Here is a 16,923-nt window from a genome sequence, read left to right on the forward strand (position 1 = left end):
TCTGGGTGTGTCAAGTGTGTTCAATTTGATGTCATTGTGAGCCCTCACCAACCTTTTTTGTGCCTGACGATTTTTTGTTGTTAGCCTAGTTGCCAGAGACAGTGAAAGGAATTATGTGATGCGTGGCGTCATTTTGCGGCAAGTTCAATCTGTGTGACAAAGACTGCGCTGTCCTTGGTGAAACGTGGTCATTGAGGCGCAAGTCATTGTTACATTTGTGGGCTTCTGTAGAATAAAAACTCAACGTGATGAGTTCATATTGTATGATTGAGTGAATACTTGAATTCATGCATTAAGAATTGATGAGTCAAGAGCTGCCCTTGTTTTGGGACGGAAGTCTTCCTTGTCCCGCGTCAGTCAAGTCATGGGATGCCTGCCTTGAGCCATGCATGACCTCCATGTTATTTGTCCTGATACAAGCTAGAGGCTTGGGTGCCAGATGAACAAGTGATTCTTGTATACAAAGCGGATGCTCGGATCGGTGGGAAGAACAACGTATAGCGAACAGAGTGGTAGCCAAGCAGGTAACAATCCATCGGCCACAAACATGGCCACGGGCTGGGCCGAATGTGGACATGGATACAGAAGAAAATATGGTATTCGAATAGTCCTTACTTTTGATTATGGAGTCAACTATTGAAACCTGAAATCGCATCGTTCGGTTACGATGGTTTTGGTACTGCCAAGAAATTGACAGATTGACAGGACCGTAATAAGCACTCGTGGAGCCAGAACCAACATACGATCGTGTCAGGTCGGGGAGCTAGCTGCGTGGAGATGTTCGGAATGACTGTGTATGGCAGTGCTTCATGGTCAGGGTTCCAAGCCATGTACCAGAAGAGTTGACTTCTGGGCTTGTGAGAGGTGACGGATGCATGGCAAACCAAGTTGTCGGATCGAGCGGCACTGTTGTATCTGGTATGAGCCATCATGGCTATACGGCAGCGGCATCATCTGCATAGCATCAGGTGGTTTGCATGCGACTTTGGAGCTCGAGAGTCGGCGAGGCTGGTGCACTCAAATGATCTACAAATAGAAGTCGACTCTTGTAATCATTGATGTTGGCTGGTTATGGAGTCTCAGAGCTCGGACGAGGCTGATGAGTGGTGAAGATGAGCAAAGCAGGGCAGTTGAAACGCCAGCCAATAGAAGCAGCCAAAATGTCTGGAATTGCTTCTCGATGGCGACGACGTCCACTCTTTTGCAGCCCATGCAAAGCAGGAGCATCTGCATGTTGGCGTTCAATGTTGGTGGTGGAAGGCGGCTCCCCTGCATTGGGCCCCGCCGAAGAGCCTCCACCTCCAGAAGCCACCCGCCACTTAGCATGCAGGATTCAAGCTGCCAACTGCTTGCCCCTGACCAAACGAAGAGGGCGGTCTTCCAGGGGAAGGTTTCAGAAGTCAGAGCAGCCAGTCAAGACTCTTGGCCGCCAAGGGCATGTAAGTCAGTAGCCAAACACCGGCCAGCTGGCGACCAGACGGCGGCCACTCACGAGCCGTCCTGCCAGATGTAGGTGCAGCCAGTGAAATCGTGGCGCTTTCGATCTTGCCGGTCGTTCTTTCTTAAAGTTTGTTTGGCCATCGGTGGCGGACGACGCCTCCCCCATGGCGCTTCGACGAAACGTCGTACCGGCCAACCATGCGTCTTTGGAAGTGAAGAGGCCGAGACATGAACTGGAGGCAAGCAGAAAAAGACAAGGAAAGGAAAAATAAAAAACAGAAAATTTTTGCTGTGGATAAGGTTGCACATGGTTTGCTCAGGGGGAGTTCAACCACGGTGCATTGTTTTGATCCCGTGTGGTCTGGTCAAAGAGGGGCTTGCGAGAGAAAGGTAGAAAAAGGGATAGGAAAGTGAACAAAATCTGTCGAGATTGAACGTTGCGTGTTCAACCCATTGATCCCTTGACCTGTGATAGAACCCTTGTTCCCTCTTCATGACGAACAGCACGCACCAGTCCTCTGGGCAGCGCGCCAAAGAGAAGCGATACCAACCAGTCGTCTTGGTCAGACCCCTCCCTTGCCCGTGCACGACTCTCATCATCTGCGTCCTTGGATCACCCCGTGGATCCCCATTGTTTGCTGCCAGGGTTCGTTGAATATCCCTGTCTATCCTTGTCATAGGATCCATTCTGCCGAGCCCAAATTCCCAATCCCATCTGAAGTCCAGGCTTGGTTGAAGACAACCAACACGCGAGTGAGATTGAATGAACAGGCTGTGCCTGATGCGATGCCAGTTGCTTCTTCTCTTCATATCAGACCTGCATCGTCCACTTTCTTCCTCTTCGAATGTTGATCCCGGGCTTGCTCCCCGAGCCTTTTCATCAATTTCGTTCGTGTCACCCGGCCACCTGAATACTATTGGCATTTTGCATTCCTCACCTCGTCGCCAAGTGTTCGACATCAATCGTCAGAACTCCGGACTCAGCACGCATTGACAGACAGTCACAGATTGCACTTTGGTGCCCACACCACCATCAGCCTCCAACTGCCATCAATCGACTTTTGCATTTCTCTTCGCGGCTGGACGGTGTCTTCGTCTCGCGGTTGCAACGGCAGACAGGACAAGACAAGACAGGACAAGACAGGAAAACAATTCATTGATCGTCGACTTTTCCGTGCCGCTTGGTTCCGTTTGCTCTGCTCTGATTCACTCATTTGGACTTTGCCCCCTTGCTATTTTCTGGGGACTCCCTTGCAAGTTGGACGCTCACTAAGTATCTGGTATTGATTTCGTCAATCATTCACCACTTTTTGATTTGCCATTCTGATCACTTCGTCACCCCCTCTTCCAGCTGCCCGGCGCTGCTTCAACTCAACCTCTTGCATCATCGAATTCTTCGAAGACATACTCGAATACGCTCTCTCTTTATATCTCGACTCTTTCTCATCGCCTCGGCCGTTCTGCATTTACCCGGTTTAATTGTGTTGTGGTCAACCCTTGGATCTACATACGCCATCCGACGCCAACGTTTCGAGTTTCCGTGGGTGCTCCAAGCAAAAACCCACCACAGCGCCCACCTTATCGGCGCATTTCTTGCACATCACTGGTGCACCACTGGTGCATTACTGGCATTCTTGGCGTGCTCCAGCGATCTGGACTGCACTACATTCTGTTCCAGCGTGGATCTGGAGCCCCCCAAACACCAAACACCAGCGTTTTCCCTTGTTTCCCTTCTCCAGTCTGCCTTCACTTCTTCACTTGACACACTCTTTGTTTCCCTTCACCTTCACCCGTCATTCACAACCGCTCGGGACCGTCGTCAACGACAACTCGTTGGTTTCGAATAGACGTTTCTTCTGACATACGGAAAACGCTGGTCGATTAGTGCTCCTCGTGTGATACCCTGCTTGCTTCGTCCAAAGAAACAATTGTTTCGTCCTTGTTAGAACACTTCGTCTCCATGCATGCATGATGCGATTCGACGTGCTCGTCTAGCAAGAACGTTGCATTTGTATGCTTTATTTCTGAGGACATCTCCCTTTTCTGTCTTTGAGCTGCTTGGTGATTTATTTCGCTTTGCAGCACACGAGGCTTGTTCTGAGCGACAACAACATCGTTTCTGAACTGGAGAAAGCACGGCGGCACGCGAGAGACATCTTTCCTAAATCTTTAAAAGCTGTATCCCCTCATTTCATACCACGTTCTTTGAGAACTTGCCCGTTTCCTTACTTCTAAATCCGCCCCCGACCTCCCTTCTCTCCCTTCGCTGGCGCTGGCTCGCCAAAATTTCATACACAAGATGGATCCAACAAAGACTTTGGAGTCTAGGGGAGGAGGATCTGGATCTACAGAGGTACAGCCAACTTCAACAATTGCCCCCTTTTACACCGAGCTAAATGGCGTCAATCAGCCTATGAATCTCTTGTTTCGTGATATTCTCTGGTGGACTTTGGGTGCAGCTGGCATAGCGGTGCTGCTTATTCGAATACTGGAAATTCTGTGGGCCAAGCTTCGACAAGTGTCGTCCATGTCTGTACCACGAGATAAGCAAACCTACTGGAAAAGGTCACAATGGAGCTGGATGCCTGGCGTCAAAAAGCACCTCACATACGCTCCTTTATGGAACAAACGACATAATCGAGAGTTCAAGCTATCCTCAGCCGTCAACGTGGGCACCTTGCCTTCTCGACTACACATGCTTGTCATTCTTGGCTACCTCGGAAGCAACACCGCCTACATGTTTATCCTCAACTGGGCGATTGAGAACAAGTACTCACTCTGTGCTGAGATACGAGGTCGCTCAGGCACTCTGGCCATGGTCAACATGGTGCCACTGATTATTTTCGCAGGTCGTAACAACCCCTTGATATCGATTCTCAAAATCAGTTTTGACACGTACAATCTCCTGCACCGTTGGATGGGCCGTATTGTCGTGGTGGAGGTTATTATCCACACCATCGCATGGGCTATTCCGGCTGTAGCACATAAGGGCTGGGATGCTGTCTTCAAGTCTCTATTCAAAAGCGCATTTCTTGGGTCTGGATTCATTGGCACCGTCGCCTTAGTGTTGTTGCTAATCGCCTCCCTCTCGCCTCTGCGACACGCGTTTTATGAAACATTTCTCAACCTCCATATACTTCTGGCGCTTGTCATCTTCGCTTGTACCTGGATTCATTGCGCGACCGCCTCTTTACCAGGCGGGCTCCCCCAACTATCGTGGATTATGGGAATTATAGCATTGTGGTTTGCCGACCGGTTCGCTCGATTTGGTCGACTAGCCTACAATAACTGGTCGAGGAGGGGCTTTACCGACGCCTATTGCGAAGCCATGCCTGGTGAGGTGACTAGAGTTACCATCAACCTTCCGCGATACAAGACGATTCGGCCGGGTACCCACGCTTACTTGCGATTTTCAGGCATCACAGCCTGGGAAAGCCATCCATTCTCTGTCGCATGGGTTGAACACTCAACTGACGAGTCCCTACCCATGTCGGAGAAGGAGCCGCTACATGGTGGCCTGGATAAGTCACGGGCCGTGACTTCTGTATCCTTCATCATTGGGGCGCAAACTGGGCTTACTCGGAAGCTGTATGAAAAAGCTAAATCATCAGGTGGCAGTGTACGCCTGCGGGCAGCCATGGAAGGACCATATGCTGGACATCACAGCCTCGACTCATATGGACACGTTGTGCTCTTTGCTGGCTCAACCGGTATCACGCATCAACTTTCATACCTCAAACATCTGCTGGAGGGCTACAACGCAAAAACGGTTGCTACTCGACGAGTCACCTTGGTATGGATCATTCGACAGTACGAATCGTTGGACTGGGTGCGTCCATTCATGGACCAAATCCTGCGGATAGAAAACCGGCAAGACATTCTACGTATTCAAGTATTCATCACTCGCCCGTTAAGCCCAAGCGAAACCAATAGCCACAGCTCTACAGTCAAGCTGTTGCCAGGTCGACCAAACATCCCACTACTGATATCGAAGGAGGTTCAAGAGCAGACTGGCGCCATGGCGGTGACGGTCTGCGGCCCCGGTGCCCTTGCAGATGACGTACGGAGTGCAGTGCGAGCGGTGCAAGGTGAAAATGTCGTCGATTTCATTGAGGAAAGCTTTACCTGGTGACGCTCGGGCGGGCTTTTGTGTCTGTATGGCAGGTCGTTAGTGTCACAGGACTATATTCTTCTTTTTCTTTTTTCTTCTTCTCTTCTCCATTTAAATGTTCGACTGTATATATATTTGATATCAATGCACAAATGGGAACGGTGGTTGATGACATCTGCACATCTGCCATTTCTGGAGGAAGGTAACCGGGTGTAGGAATGTTGCATAGAATTGTACAGGGTTTCTGGCGACAGTACAGCACAACATACATAGCATTTTATTCGAGCCGTCAACTTCAAATGGACGTAGCCCGTTTAGCATTCACAGTAGACATGTTTGTCATAATGCGAAGGAGCTTGTTCATATTCTCCATCCAGATTGCTAATGCCCGCTATTGGTGTTTCCAACTCCGAGCCATGCTAATATGTTGAGGATTGGACGATCCGGGGTGTTTGATCGTCAAAACGATGGCCAATATCCCGGCCAGCCATTTCCTCGTCTATCTGATATTGTGAAACGCTGCCGCTCAGCCATCTCGTCCCAATGTGTATGCACGTAAGTATTTATTACAAAGCAAATCATCCCAGTCCAGCCATGTCTCTCCACGTTTCACGTTTCACCAACGGCACCCAATGCATTCTGCAAACCCACAAACAACTTCTCATCAGCCTCCGACTCCAAACCCCTGAAGCCTTCTTCCACAACCCACGCCCTTCCTTTTTCCCGCTCAAAAAGAACCTCGCACGCATTTCCAACGACCAATAAACCCGGCGGACGACTGCCCTCTGCCTCAATGGCTTCAGCAACATGTTGCAGCGTTGTCCGAATGACACGCTGATCGGGACAACTCGCGCGTTCAATCACCGCACACGGCGTCCTCAGCGGCCACAGGGTCCTCTGCTTATCAGCCTCCACCTGCGCGGGATCAAGGTCCTGTCTCTCCACGGACGAGACATGCGTCGTGAGCTCGGAAACCAAGCCCGTGATACGGTGTAGCGCCATGAGAAACACCACCGTCCGACTGGCGACGTACTCTGGCGGCGTGGGCGGCTTGCCCTTCTTCCCGGTCCCCGTGCAGATGAGCACTTGGTCGGAAACGTCGCGCTGCGTGGCGGGTATGCCAGCGAAGAGAGGCGCACTCAGCGCACTCGTTACGCCCGGCAGAACCGTCACCCTATCTCCTAGACTGTGGCTTTTGAAGAAGGAGACTTCTTCGCCGCCGCGGCCGTATATGAATGGATCGCCTTGCTTGAGGCGCAGGACCGTTTTGCCGGACTGCACGGCGGAGAGAGCCGATTCGAGGAGCTCTTGTTGCGCTTTGTCTGCGTTTCCAGGGAACTTGCGTGCGATTTGGACGGGAGTGCGGCGCGGGATGAGGTCCAGCACGCCCGAGGGGACGAGTTTATCGGCGAGGATGAGGTCGGCAGTCTGGATGGCGTTGAGGGTTGCGTTTGTGAGGAGGGAAGGGTGTCCTGGTCCTGAGCCGGCGAGGATGACTCTCCCCTTTTTGGTGGGCGTGGAGGGGGAGGGCTGGAGTGGCGATGAGGCATTGTGGCCTGGGTATGCGAGGAGAAGCTTTTCCACGTCTTCGTCCGTGATGGATGCGAGGCGGTTCAGGGGCCAGTATTCGCACATTTGGCTTAGCCATCGTGTTCGTCGGTTACGTGCCTCATCTTCCTTGACGAGTTTGTTGAACAGTGCCCCCTGATCTAGCGAGTCGTCCAGATCCCCTGGCGATATGTAGTCGTCTTCCTGTATCCTCTTCCGCACGTCCCCTAGTCTTGAGCATGCTACACCCAGCCCTGACGGCAGCGACGATGCGATCTCCCTTCGTATCCTGGAAGCAAGTTTACATCCCCGCCCGTTTGTCGTCACGCCAATTTGCAGCGGTCCATCTGTGTGCGTGGACAGGAGGCTGAATGTACATAGGTGCGGTGCGTCGACGACATTCACGGCGATGCGGTTCCTCCTGCACACCTCTGAGATGTGAGCTGCGAGTGCATCACGCGGACCTGATGTGACGAATACGGCGTCGACGGTGTAATTGACCTCTTGTCTGCCGAGGGTGAATAGGTCGGAGTCCTCAAAGGTCTTTTGGTGCCATTTTAGCAGGCCCTCGTCGATTTTGGTTTGTAGGTTGTAGTGTAGGTCGTTTGTGGATGGGGCGATGAGGATGGGATGAGCGCCCGCAGAGAGGGATTGCGTGCAGCGCGCTGAGGCGAGTGGGTTGGTGCCGATGATGAGATGGATGTTGTTGGTGCAGTTGAGGCCTGCGAGCATGGAGTTGGCCATGGTGCCGTTCTCGCTGAGACTCAAGATATCAGGACTCAGGAAGTGAGCGTTGGTGAAGTTGTCATAAAGTGGTGATGAGAAGGAAATGGTGTAGTATTAAGGTACATATGTAGGGACCGACGACCCGAGCACACAATTGGATGTATCGGCATCAGCATTTGCATCAGCAGCCATGGCTATCTTGCGTCAATTCTCTTCTACTTCATTCATGTGCGCCGACTGCCGGCGATCCCCCAATTTTTTTTTCTGGAGTCACAGACGAAACTCTGGCGACGTCTTGCCCTGTTGGGGTTAGTCCGCATCGCCGCTCTTGCGCTCTTGCTCCATGTCACTCTCAACTCACTCAACTCACCGTGCTCGGTGATGCTCAGGTTCACTTCATCCGGATGCTCGACAACATTGAACCGTCCACTCACAGCATTACCTTGTAGCTAATCATGAAAATATTCTCTCCGACTTTTGGTGACTTTACGCGAGGCGACTCTTACCATGAACAGGGATCGGGACCTCTGCAACCAGCAGCCAGGAGAACATTGAATGGATGCAAGTCGGCACCGCCAGGCTCCTCGTACCCTCGATATAATTGACCCTGTGTCTTCAATGTTGCCCCGAGCTATGGTGTATCTTTCATCTTCAATTTTAGTAAGCACCCCCTGATATAGAGATATAGTAAATGATGGCTAATTTACCACTTGGAAATAAAAACTATAATTTACAGCAGTTAGTCTAAAATAGATGCCATATCCAGTATAGGCACCCATTGAATTTACCATCCAACCCACAGAGTCAAGTCAGGATCGCGCATAGACTTTACTAGGTGCAACATCAAGGTTTTGTAGCTCTAGCCGCTAACAAATAACACGTCGCCGACAACTCTATTACTGCCCGAGCCTTACCTCCTGGCTCGACATATAAGTCTCCTGCCCCTCGCCCTCATGGTCGAACATGAAGCATTCACCGCCGACCGCCGACCATAGTCACAAGATCTGGCAGTCCTGAATGTCTGGTACTTACAGTCATATCCCAGCTGACTCGAGGTTAGCGATAATTTCGGCGGACTTTCTCAAACTCTACAGACCTTGTTCTTTCGATCAAATACTGGAGCAAGATCAGAAAGAAGGCAAACAACCATGTCAGGCTCCTCTTGGGCTTTGCTGCCGCTGGAGATTAAGCTACAAATACTGGAGGTAGTCTCGCGCCAACGGGGGTATCGGGGCTCTTTTGCGGCTGTCTGCTCAGAATGGAAGACATTCATTGAGCCACAGAATTTCTACCGACTCGAATTACAGGTACCATGCCTCGAGCAACTTCCCCATATGACCGCTCGAACTGCAGGTCTTGTTCGTCAAATTCGGCTGAATATTGAGCTACCACGATACTCATGTCGCTCTTGTCAGTGGCCTGAATCGGAGTCGCGTAAGTCGCAGCATAGCGCCGTCTTCAGAGCCTCGATATTGAAACTGTTTACTATCTTGAGTGCTTGGAAAACAACAGACCGCTTGGTGTTGGAGCTCAACACCTTCTCACCTAGCGACTCGGAGCACTGGTTCAAAAATTATTGCGTTGGACCAGACGCCCAAACCGATGGAGAATCGGAGCAGCAGCAGCAAGAGGCTCCCACTAGATGGCATGACCCAAAACACGGCTGGGTTGATGGCCGGCAGATAGAGAGTCCCCCCGCCCACGCCATTTCACGTCTTTTCGCCCCGATATGCTTGAGTCTCCCGAAGAGCATCCTGGAGGTTCACGCAGTGACGGGGCTTGTCATACGCCGAGAATGTCGGCGGCAGGTCATACCACCGGTTCTGAGGCTATTGCTACAGAAGCTTCCTCGGCTACAAACCATGGTATACGAGTCATGGCGCTTTTGCCGCCGTGGCATGAAGATTGCGTGTGATAGGGGTAAGTTGAGGTTACTACCAACGGTTTGATCAACGGACGACCTAATCATTTACTTGCAGAGTTTGCATCCGTGATTCAAGACGCTCTGCCGAGTCACGTCGAAATGCTCTCCATCTTCGAGAGTCCCAATTCTGAGCTTGTGTCGGCAATGCACCGCGATCCTCTGTTCGCCCAAGTCATCCATGATAACATGGCCGCAGGTGCCGAGCTAGTCAGAGCCCTGGTCTTGAGGAGTTGTGACCTCAAACATCTCTCAATCTCCTTCATGGTTGATGCCCGACAATTTTTGGACTCTTTGCAGTCAACGCATTGCTGCCACAAGTTACGATTGCTCACACTCACGGCGTCCATCCTCAAAAGAGAATCCCCCCGAAATCGGATTGCTTCTTTCATAAGCGGCGCGAGCTCGTTTCCGCAAGAGATGAAGCAGCTCGAACGATTGATACTTTGGAACAGTAAGCGAGGAGAGGCGTGTTAGCTCATCTATCAAAGGGACAGATCAAGCCGGCTAGCTACTCTGACGTGGCGCGGGACATGGCATTTTGAGCTGAATTGCGAAGTGGTAGAATCCTGGAAGAAGGTTGCCCCAGATTTATACCTCCGAATCGAAAACGAGCAGCTACAAGCAGTCATCAAACAACACGGTGATGCCATCTACCACTTACGTTTGCCAGGAGGAGTTATCGACCCAATTTCTGTCCGGCAGCTACGACGGGAAGCATCCGTGGAAGAGGAGTTCTGATTAAGGGTTTGGGTTTTCTTGTTGGCTGCCCATCCATTTCTTGTTGAAGAGTCAGGTCCAAAAAAATGTAGAATACGTCTTTGCCTTGCCTACGTATTTTGTGAGGCATCCCTGGACATCTACCCACGGAGCGAGAACAGGTTCTGATGTTTGTGTTGATTAACGTTTGACGTTGGAAGCCCGGAGCCTGAGCCTAGGCATGCGCCGGGTTACGGGCACCAGACAGCGTCGCTGTTTGTGTTGGCAACTGCATGTGTGTGCCAACCTGACCAGGGACTTGAAACTACAGTCTGTGGTCCAATGTATTTGAACATATCCAAGTATACATTAATACACTCAATATATCCAAGTATACACTAACACAGCTCAATATGCCTCAGCACACAACGCGATATGTGATAACCTTCTCTGTTCAAATACTTCTGACCCCCATCTGTACGCCAAGCCCTTTAATGTTAGTTCAGGCTGGTCATCTTGCTCGGGTGCTTGCTTACCCTCTGCTCAGGTTAAAGCTTAAAGCAGCGATAGCTCAGGCGTTGCGCTTAATCCGTATTCGGGAACATAGAAGTTGCCAAATCCAAGCCAAAGGTGACGCCATTCAGCGACCCCAGAAAATTGGGCCGCTATCGGACCAATCAGCTGTGGGGGATTATGCTTTATCGGGTCGTCGGGGCAGGGGTCAAGTATTTTGTGGATCAATGATGGGCGTTATCTTTTTGATAGGAGTTGTAATCTTATCGGGCTTTTGGTCCTCGGAGATGTCAAGTCTGGTCTGTTGGTGAATCAGTGGTGATGGTTTGCTCTGCGCGGGCATTTGCAGTATTGGGCAATGCACAGTGAGAGGTTTTATGTTCTCAAGTCAAGTCGAATTTGGGTCATCGAATGGTTTGTTTGTCTCTTGCCAATTTAGAATTTGATGTCTGGTGACTCGGGCCATCACCCGTGGACACTATGCACATCAAATGCAGCAATGAGATGGCTCAACATTGAACACAAAAATATTACAACAAACTCGTGCTACTAATTCCCAAGTAACCGTCGTTAAATAGCTTAGCAACTAGACAAAAGAAGGAACCGCATCATTCATGCTTATCACAGAATTCATAGCCCCTACATAATTAACCAGCAACTCGCCATCCGCATGAAGATCCTGATGCACCCAAATCGACTGAATCATCTTTCTCAGCCACATCTTACTCCTCACGCCAGGGATATCCTCCGTCCTCGCAATTAACTCAAGTATAGCTGTTCTCCTTTCATCCGTCCCCGCCTCGCAGGCCAGGATGAACAACGGAAAGAAGTGAGGACAGGAACAAGTCCGAATAGGACCATCAAAAGCCAAGTCTATCAGAGATTCCAGATCTTTAGGCGCATCGCTTGGTTTCTGTGACGCCCGTGCAAGATAGATTTGCGTGGCGGCTTGCCAGACATCGACAGCTAGTCTGTCCTCCGGGTCGGAATTCGCACCGAGGTGGACATTGCCGATTCTTCTTTCGAGCACGTCCAACGACTGGTGGTACTCTAGGTTGCTGCTGTTGGGGTCTCGAGGATCTAGTAATGTGTCGCATGCTTCTGAAAGTAAGCCTAAGATGGCGTACGTTGGATTTGGGCTAGGTAATGTCTGAAGAAGCCGTTAGTGAAGAGTAACGATGTTTCTGTTTGGCGTTGATGGCCTTACTGGTCGGTACGTCTGCAGAAGTGAATAGCGATTACTTTGAGGATGAATGCTCGCCTCATTGGTCGCTGGGGCCAACGACTTGTGCTGCCAGTGGTGTAGAGGGAAGCGAGAGAGCGCATCATGGTAGTACACCCAGTTGAAAAGACTGTCAATGTCGCTATCGAGCTCGTGTTTGTGGTTGAGGCGAGTAGCTTCGACCATGACCATAGCTCCGCGAACATACCACAGCCACTCACCCGAGCTTGCCACCGGTAACATGATCTGCGCCGCTGTTAGAATCTTTCTTGTCATTGTTTAGTAGGCCTCATAACCCACATCAAAAGCGCCAAGGAGCATCGACCCGGCCACCTGTTGAGCCGCCTGGGTGTACGTTTGCGGCTCCTCCTTTGCCGCAGCAGACAAGAAATGGAGCGCCGAGATCTTCAGCTTCATAGCCTGCTGGTTGAATCTGTGCCTGTGAAAAGAAGAATACGCAAGCAATGCGTAGAAGAGAGCACGCGCTGGAGCAGAATCATCTGCTAGGGCTAGCGTGATGAGAGCGTCTCGCATTCGTGAGTTGTCCGCGTCGAATGTAACTAGTGAGATGTAGGCGGACTCGCGGACTGTCGGGTTGAAGATTGTGAGTAGTCAACAAGTATATTTGTTAAGATGAGTTTGGGGTAACGTACAATACGTCAATAGTTCCATGCTACTTGCATTGAGTTGCGGGTGCTGGTGTTTCCACAGCTTTGCAGGGCTCGCAAGTGCATCGAGGCGCGAGTTTAGATGGTGGTATAGTTCCAAGTCGGACCATGTTGCATTTATGAATGACATGTCCGTTTTCTGGCTCTTACATACCGCGGTTGACGATACGACGTGTGTAATGGCGCGTTTCTTGTCGTCTTGTCTGGGCCATGAGAGGCGCAATCCGTACCCTTGGCAATGTCGACGACCTTGGATACACTTCTGACAAGCGGGCGAACCCCCATCACATTGGACTCTTCGATCTAGATTGATGTGAGTAGAGGAAGCGTCTGGTAGACACGGGTCCTGCATAAGAACACTCACCCTTGCATGTCCAGCAGGCATTTCTAGACTTCATTGTGACGCAGCTAGAACACGGACGCGGCCCTACCACAATAAACAACTCCGCATCGCTTCTAGTTTGCAATGAAGCCGAGTTCCTGACGTATTCACTTTATCAGACCCATCGCAGGCAAGTTTCCTGTAAGGCACTTGACAAGTGTTTGTCAGCTCACCCTCCTGGGACGTAATGGCGGTCATGTTCTCCGCTGGATCCGGGGAGGCACTCAGCCGCTATTTACTAACTTGACCTGCTTATTTTTAACCAGATCTTCCAGTAATCTTGTGCCAAACTACGCCACCAGTTTGGGAGACCCACCACTGGCAACTTTTATCGAGCCTCACGACAGTTTTAGCCTGGTTAGATCCCGAACGCGTAGTCCATAGCCTTTGTAAGAGGCGATAATATCTGATGTTTGCGAAATCATCGACTCAGTGAACACATAATGTATTAGAAATCGAGCTGTTGCCTGGTTGTAGAAATAGTTGGTTACATAGCAGTCTGTTTTGTATATATAACCCTCATTTGCCAGCTTGTAAGCCCATTACATCAACTCGCACAACTTACACACTATTCAATTCCCACTCGTCTACGATATCTACACAAACAGCCTTCAATTATTACATTGACAAAATGTCTACCTACCTCGTCACACAGGCGACCGGCGGACAAAGCCAATGGGTCATCACGCACCTCCTCGCCGCATCCCTCAAAGTCCACGCCGTCGTCCGCAACACGCAAAAGGTCCCTCCGGTCCTAAAAAGCCCAGGCGTAACACTCTTCCAAGGCGAAAGCACTGACTTTGACGTGATCCTCAAAGCAGCACAAGGCTGCAAGGCCGCATTTCTAAACACCTTTCCCATCCCAGGCCTCGAGGCTCAACAAGCAAAGACCATCGTCGAGGCATGCGAGAAAGCTGGTGTTGAAAGCATCGTCGCAGCGACTACCTTCACCACGGGCAAGCGTGCCTTCTGGGATGACGAAAAGACAGACGAGTGCCAGCTTCGCGAGTATTTCGTCTCCAAGGCTCAGGTCGAGGACATTGTGCGCGGGGGCAACTTCAAAGCATATACTATTCTTCGACCGGCCATTCTGCATCAAGACTTCTTACTGCCGGGCGCGTATCAGAACTACCCCAAGCTTCCGCAGGGAATATTGGACCATGCATTTAATGATGGTGTTAAAGCGCCGTTTACGGATGCGCAGGACGTTGGGCGATATGCCGCGGCGGCTATGCAGGATCCCGCCAAGTTTGCTGGCCAGGAGATTGATCTTGCTACTGAAGCACTTACGATGGAGGAGGCGCACGATATTCTTACGAAAGTGAGTGGTCGGGAGGTGGGACTGAGGAGGAAAACGCCAGAGGAAGAGGAGGAGGCGAAGGCTGCCATATTTGGTCAGCGGTTCCAACTTTTTGCGAATGTGAAGGATTTTAGTGCCCATGTAGTTGTGGGTAAGGAGCTTGAGGAGAAGTTTGGGATACCATATACGCCTCTTTTGGCGTCGTTGCAGAGGGATAAGGCGAGGCTATTGGAGTGTTTGCCTGCGTGATATGTGAGTTGGCAACAATGGAGGAAGATGTTTGGAAGAAGTGCATCGGATGTTGAGTACCCTGTCTTCTACTTTAATTAGATTGTATGGTTATCTTAAAAAATGCCTCACTGGTGAAGTAAATGTATCGAGACACGGGGTCTGGATTCTGGACTTACACCAAGATCGTGTCGTGGTATTCGTACTCGGTAGTTTCAGTTCCGATTTGCATTCTTAAGGCACCAGAGACGGCCAGTCGGGTAGATATAATTGACTGTATTAAATTACACCCTTGCGCTGAGATCCAATCCAATACTTCCCTAGTATATTTGGCTAAGATGACCAAGTGGCGGCTATGTTCTGAGCTTGTAAACAACAAGAGACATCACCTGGGCATTTGACCTACGGTTGAAAGCGCACGTAATCATTACAAGATATTTTGTACATTATGATGTCTGTAAAGTAAAGTTTGGCAACCCAGCACCACTACAATGTACCAGGAGAGCCGTAAGCATCTTCACAATCTCACATCCGTCGAAACATAGATCTCATATCCATTACGCCATATCATTGTGCCACCTTGCAATCGTAAACCTCACCATGGTCAAACTTTTCAAAGCACCATCATAGCAGCAATACCCGCCAATAAAAGGCAAACCATCCCCTCCAACGGCATGTTATGCCCACCATCCGAGCTAGTAGTAGTAGGCGAAGACGAAGGCGACCCCGACGCACCAGTCCCAGTCCCAGAAGCAGCCGAAGTCGTCGTAGCAGCCTGAGAAGTTGATTCCGACCCAGTCGTAGCAGCAGTCGTCTTGGGCGCCGATGACGCAGACTTGCTCGCTGTAGAAGCAGTCCCCGACGCAGCACCGCTCGAAACCGCCTTAGACCCTACCGTTCCGCCAAAAGCTTCGTCCTCCTTCGGCGTAACGACCTTGTCGGCCTTTGCAGAAGCGCTCTTGTACTTGGCGAGGGTCTCATCACCGCTCTGATTGATCACGCCGACCATGCCGCCCTGGCAATGGCCCTCGATGCCGCAGTAATAGAAGATGGGGTCGGTGCTGTTGATGGTGATGGAGAAGTATGTCTAAAGGCTTAGCGATTGAACAACAAACTGCAACAGATACGTGGCAGAGAGAATTGGCTTACATTGTCACCTTTGGGTAATTCGTCCGAGTAGAATCCTCCGCTGGAGACTGGGTTGCACGGCTTGTCAAAGGCGCCTGCGACAACGCTGTGCATGGAATCGAAGTGGAACTCGACAATGTCGCCCTTGGCGGCTTTGATGTTGTCGGGGGTGAATTTGATGCCGTTCTTTTCGCCGACTTCGACTTTGATGATTTCGGCGGATGTGAGGGCCGCGAGGGCTGGCGCAACGGCGAGATTTGTGAACCGCATGGCTAATTACTGGCTTCAATGGACGAATTTTGATGAGTTTTGTGCAATTGACGAATTTGATCTGCTGTGAGTAGCTGATGGGCGGTTATTCGTATTTATACGTACTTGTTTCGCAGCTCAGCTCAGCTCAGCTCAGCCCAACCCCCCAACGATGCCGTAGCTAGGACATGGATACATGTAGCACGACGCCACATCAATGACCCTCTCATGTTGTGCCAGGTAAGCGTCCAGGAGAAACACGGGTGTTGGCGCCCAGGCGGCACGCATAATGACTCCGTGGCGTCGCACTACGCGCAGAGCACTGCCTCAATTCGTCGACCTGTCTGCAGATTGAAGCTAAACTGGTCGAATTAGTTGCTTCTCACGGTGAGGGGGCATTGAGATTGAGAGACAAAGATGGACCTGGCGTTGGCAACTGCCGGGCTGGCTATTATACCGAGTGCTTGGCGTTCGGTGGGATTGAATGATCCGCTCGGCATGTTTGGGAGATTGTGGTGTTTGAATTCAGCCTTAAGGTCAAGCCGCTTTTAGCCCGCGGCTAATAATAGTATGGGGTTCGTTGTTTGTCGATTGGGTCGTCGAATTGATGATTAGTTTGAGGGATTAGAAAGGCACATCCCTACAATTGATGATTCTCTGATTTTGGAGATTTTTGCGATGTGTAGTCAGCGGCGAATTGGGCGGATATCTCAGGCCGTTGGGGAGTGTTGATGTTGGAGTAGTGTTGATGCCAATGGCGAATGTGTGTATGCGAAGGAATGTTCAAG

At 50.7% G+C, this 16,923-nt stretch overlaps 7 protein-coding genes across 7 annotated transcripts; 3 read left to right on the forward strand and 4 right to left on the reverse strand.

Moving 5' to 3' along the window:
* Positions 1-3,739: 3,739 nt before the first annotated feature.
* On the forward strand, positions 3,740-5,572 carry VFPPC_08628 (metalloreductase; the record flags this gene model as incomplete). Its single annotated transcript, XM_018287303.1, has 1 exon — positions 3,740-5,572. One exon carries the CDS (start codon positions 3,740-3,742, stop codon positions 5,570-5,572), a length of 1,833 nt encoding a protein of 610 aa, XP_018144276.1.
* Positions 5,573-6,160: 588 nt separating this feature from the next.
* VFPPC_08629 (siroheme synthase) lies at positions 6,161-7,843 on the reverse strand (the record flags this gene model as incomplete). Its single annotated transcript, XM_018287304.1, has 1 exon — positions 6,161-7,843. One exon carries the CDS (start codon positions 7,841-7,843, stop codon positions 6,161-6,163), a length of 1,683 nt encoding a protein of 560 aa, XP_018144277.1.
* A 1,130-nt stretch (positions 7,844-8,973) lies between these two features.
* On the forward strand, positions 8,974-10,487 carry VFPPC_08630 (F-box-like domain-containing protein; the record flags this gene model as incomplete). The annotated part of the gene is made up of 3 exons (XM_018287305.1): positions 8,974-9,745; positions 9,805-10,200; positions 10,312-10,487. 3 exons carry the CDS (start codon positions 8,974-8,976, stop codon positions 10,485-10,487), a joined length of 1,344 nt encoding a protein of 447 aa, XP_018144278.1.
* A 1,057-nt stretch (positions 10,488-11,544) lies between these two features.
* On the reverse strand, positions 11,545-12,978 carry VFPPC_14449 (fungal specific transcription factor domain-containing protein; the record flags this gene model as incomplete). Its single annotated transcript, XM_018292218.1, has 4 exons — positions 11,545-12,108; positions 12,166-12,426; positions 12,481-12,767; positions 12,834-12,978. The coding sequence occupies 4 exons, from the start codon at positions 12,976-12,978 to the stop codon at positions 11,545-11,547; spliced, it is 1,257 nt and encodes a 418-aa protein (XP_018144279.1).
* Positions 12,979-13,861: 883 nt separating this feature from the next.
* VFPPC_14450 (NmrA-like family protein) lies at positions 13,862-14,779 on the forward strand (the record flags this gene model as incomplete). The annotated part of the gene is made up of 1 exon (XM_018292219.1): positions 13,862-14,779. One exon carries the CDS (start codon positions 13,862-13,864, stop codon positions 14,777-14,779), a length of 918 nt encoding a protein of 305 aa, XP_018144280.1.
* Positions 14,780-15,371: 592 nt separating this feature from the next.
* Positions 15,372-16,156, reverse strand: VFPPC_08631 (plastocyanin-like domain-containing protein; the record flags this gene model as incomplete). Its single annotated transcript, XM_018287306.1, has 2 exons — positions 15,372-15,845; positions 15,908-16,156. 2 exons carry the CDS (start codon positions 16,154-16,156, stop codon positions 15,372-15,374), a joined length of 723 nt encoding a protein of 240 aa, XP_018144281.1.
* A 205-nt stretch (positions 16,157-16,361) lies between these two features.
* VFPPC_16128 (hypothetical protein) lies at positions 16,362-16,635 on the reverse strand (the record flags this gene model as incomplete). Its single annotated transcript, XM_018293881.1, has 2 exons — positions 16,362-16,492; positions 16,533-16,635. The coding sequence occupies 2 exons, from the start codon at positions 16,633-16,635 to the stop codon at positions 16,362-16,364; spliced, it is 234 nt and encodes a 77-aa protein (XP_018144282.1).
* Between the last annotated feature and the right edge of the window lie 288 nt (positions 16,636-16,923).

Source organism: Pochonia chlamydosporia, chromosome 4, assembly GCF_001653235.2.
Source record: "Pochonia chlamydosporia 170 chromosome 4, whole genome shotgun sequence".
NCBI lineage: Eukaryota > Fungi > Ascomycota > Sordariomycetes > Hypocreales > Clavicipitaceae > Pochonia > Pochonia chlamydosporia.